At 56.4% G+C, this 2,753-nt stretch overlaps 1 protein-coding gene across 1 annotated transcript; it reads right to left on the bottom strand.

Moving 5' to 3' along the window:
- Nucleotides 1–2,239, bottom strand: B3GNT8 (UDP-GlcNAc:betaGal beta-1,3-N-acetylglucosaminyltransferase 8). The gene has a single exon (XM_053397788.1). It carries the CDS (start codon nt 2,234–2,236, stop codon nt 938–940), a length of 1,299 nt encoding a protein of 432 aa, XP_053253763.1. The 5' UTR covers nt 2,237–2,239; the 3' UTR covers nt 1–937.
- Nucleotides 2,240–2,753: the final 514 nt, after the last annotated feature.

Raw genomic sequence — 2,753 nt, 5'->3', positions numbered from 1 at the left:
ACACCAGGAAGAACTCTCCTTTGGTCATACCCCGTCTCCAAGCCATACCCTACTTTGGCCATTTTTCACACCCCAAACGGCTGTTCCAACAGTGCAACCGTCTCCCTTGGAAGATGGTGGACCCTCCTTCCTTGGAGACTTTTAAGCAGAAGATGGATGGCCACCTGTCATGGATGCCTTCGTTGAGATTCCTGCATTGCAGGGGGTTGGACTAGATGACCCTCGGGGTCCCTTCCAACTCTCCCATGATTCCACAAATGTCTCCTTGAACTCCGATCACACCTTTTGCTTGTCCAGGAGGAGGATAGGCGGCGTCTGTTGGTGTAGAAACCTGCCTCCTGTACAAAGGCCAAATTTACACCCATTGCTCCACCCACTTGTACCTCTGGCCACGCCTACCGCCAGCATGCGGCCCCTCAGAAGATGGCACGGAAGAGAATGCAGACCTTTGGCAGTAAAGGGCCCCACCCCCAGTCGAAGAGATTGAAGGTGGGCCTTGACGCAGCCAGACGTGTCCTCTGCCACTGCGATACCACCCTTTCCGAACGACTCCTCAGAAAAACGCCCCTCTGGTCCTCTGCTTTCTACCGGGCTGCCCGCTGCGCCACCGGCCAGCCTCTCCCCTCTCCATGCTGCCACCCCAGAGCAGACATAAAACAGAAACCTAAGGAGAGGTGCCCCTCTGACCCAGTATTCGTATCTGGCCCCGCCTCTAGGAAGCGCCCAAGCAGAATACGAAGGCAGTGGAGTGGCGCCGCCACTCAGATCTGCCCTTTTCCGCACACAGACTTTTCAAGGAGGCCGTTCCCTCCCTCAACTGCACACCGGAGGTCCTCATGTCCAACAAAGACACAGAAGGCTGCGCAACATCTGCCTCCGTCCGCCTTCAGCGCTCGGCAGGAAGCGTCTCGAACCCATTGTTCCTGACTCCCATCGTTCAGCAGCTGAGGTTCGGGTCTGTGATCTGCTTCCACAGCTGGAAGGTCTGTTGGGGGCTGCGGCGGTGGACCAGCAGCAGCCTGCTGTGAACGCAAGGATCGCTGCGGTCCTTTTCCGCGATGTCAAAGGTCAGGAAGCCCGGGTGCGCCTCGGGGAGGATGCCCAGGGCTTGGAAGCAAAGGCCCGTGTAAACGTCATCGATGGGATAGAACGCGATGTGTCGGGAGATGAGGTGGAGCCAGCGGGCTAGCGGCCCCGAGAAGATATACCCCCCGCCCCCCGCGTAGGACGGGTAAGGCCCCACGTAATACGACTCGGGGACGTAGTATTTGCTCCGGCGGACGCGGAACGGCGAAGCGTTGGCCACCACTTGGCCCGTGTAGAGCATCTTGTTGGCGTCTAGAGACCCCAGGTACTCCAAGACCTTGGGCGTGTTGATGAAGACGTCGTCGTCCCCCTTGAGGACGTAGCGCACCTCCCGGCAGTACTCCGCGGTCCAGCTGAGGAAGAGGAAGTCCTTCAGGGTCAAGTTGAAGAAGGTGTCCTCAAAGTCCCACATCAAGATGTCGCCGTAGCTCCGGCTCTCGTACTCCACCAGGTTCTGGAGCCGAGGCCCCAAGCGGCCCTGGGCCGTGCCCAGCAAGAAGACCGTGCGGACGGGCAACCCTCCGGGCTCGCCCTCGCGCCCCCACGTGTCCCGCACGGCCTGGCGGGCGGCAAAATTCCCCGGCAGAGATTTGATAGCCAAGAGCAGGAAAGTGCGGTTCTTGGTGCCTGAACACTTGCCCGCTTGGTTGATCAAGAGAGAGAAGTTCCGGCATTCGTCGTAGAGGAGGAAGTTCCTGTAAAGTTCTGGATAGGAGCTGAAGTCGCTGATTTTGGCCACCCGGCTTGCTGCCTCGGGACCGGCGGAACAGTCGTTCCACGAGGTGTTCACCAGCCCATCGTCCAAGTCCTGGAAGATCTGGTGCTGCTTCTCGTTCCAGTAAGCGTTCGTCCGAGGGATGCTCTGGCGCAGCTGGTGCAAGGAGGCGTTGAAGCGCTGCAGGGTGAAGGCCGGCAAGTCGTCCTGGGAGGGCTGAGCCGTGGTCGGGACGCCGTGCCCCCCGTGAGGTGTCGGGACCCTCTCAGCCTCCTCCACAGTCCACTCAATGTAGGCTTTGAGGGCAACCAGACTCAGCAAAGCAGTAGCCACGGTGATGCACCGCGAAGGTTTCATCTCCTTCCTGGAAAGCAAGAACAGAGGGGAGAGTGAGGCTCGGAAGGGCTGAGGAACGGGGTGGAAAATAAAAATCATTATTAATAATAATTAAAGATGGCAAACATCATCCCATTCATAGTACTTGCGCCATCTGTAAAACGTTTTTCTCTTTCCAAAATCCACCACTTTGGATTTAGCGCGCTCTCTCTCTCTATATATATAATATAAAATAATTTATTATTTATACCCCGCCCAACTGGCTGGGTTTCCCCAGCCACTCTGGGCAGCTTCCAACACAGTATTAAAATACAGTAGTCTGTTAAACATTAAAAGCTTCCCTAAACAGGGCTGCCTTCAGATGTCATCTAAAAGTCTGGTAGTTGTTGTTCTCTTTGACATCTGATGGGAGGGTGTTCCACAGGGCAGGTGCCACTACCAAGAAGGCCCTCTGCCTGGTTCCCTGTAACTTGGCTTCTCGCAGTGAGGGAACTGAAAGGAAGGTCCTTGGTGCTTGACCTCAGTATCCGGGCAGAACGATGGGGGTGGAGATGCTCCTTCAGATATACTGGACTGAGGCCGTTTAGGACTTTAAACGTCAACACCAACACTTTGA

This window comes from Podarcis raffonei, chromosome 8, assembly GCF_027172205.1.
Source record: "Podarcis raffonei isolate rPodRaf1 chromosome 8, rPodRaf1.pri, whole genome shotgun sequence".
Lineage (NCBI taxonomy): Eukaryota > Metazoa > Chordata > Lepidosauria > Squamata > Lacertidae > Podarcis > Podarcis raffonei.
This window is presented reverse-complemented; position numbering and strand designations above follow the sequence as displayed.

Coding starts and splice junctions, on each gene's coding strand:
- B3GNT8 (XM_053397788.1), bottom strand. CDS start 2,236: ATGATTTTTATTTTCCACCCCGTTCCTCAGCCCTTCCGAGCCTCACTC.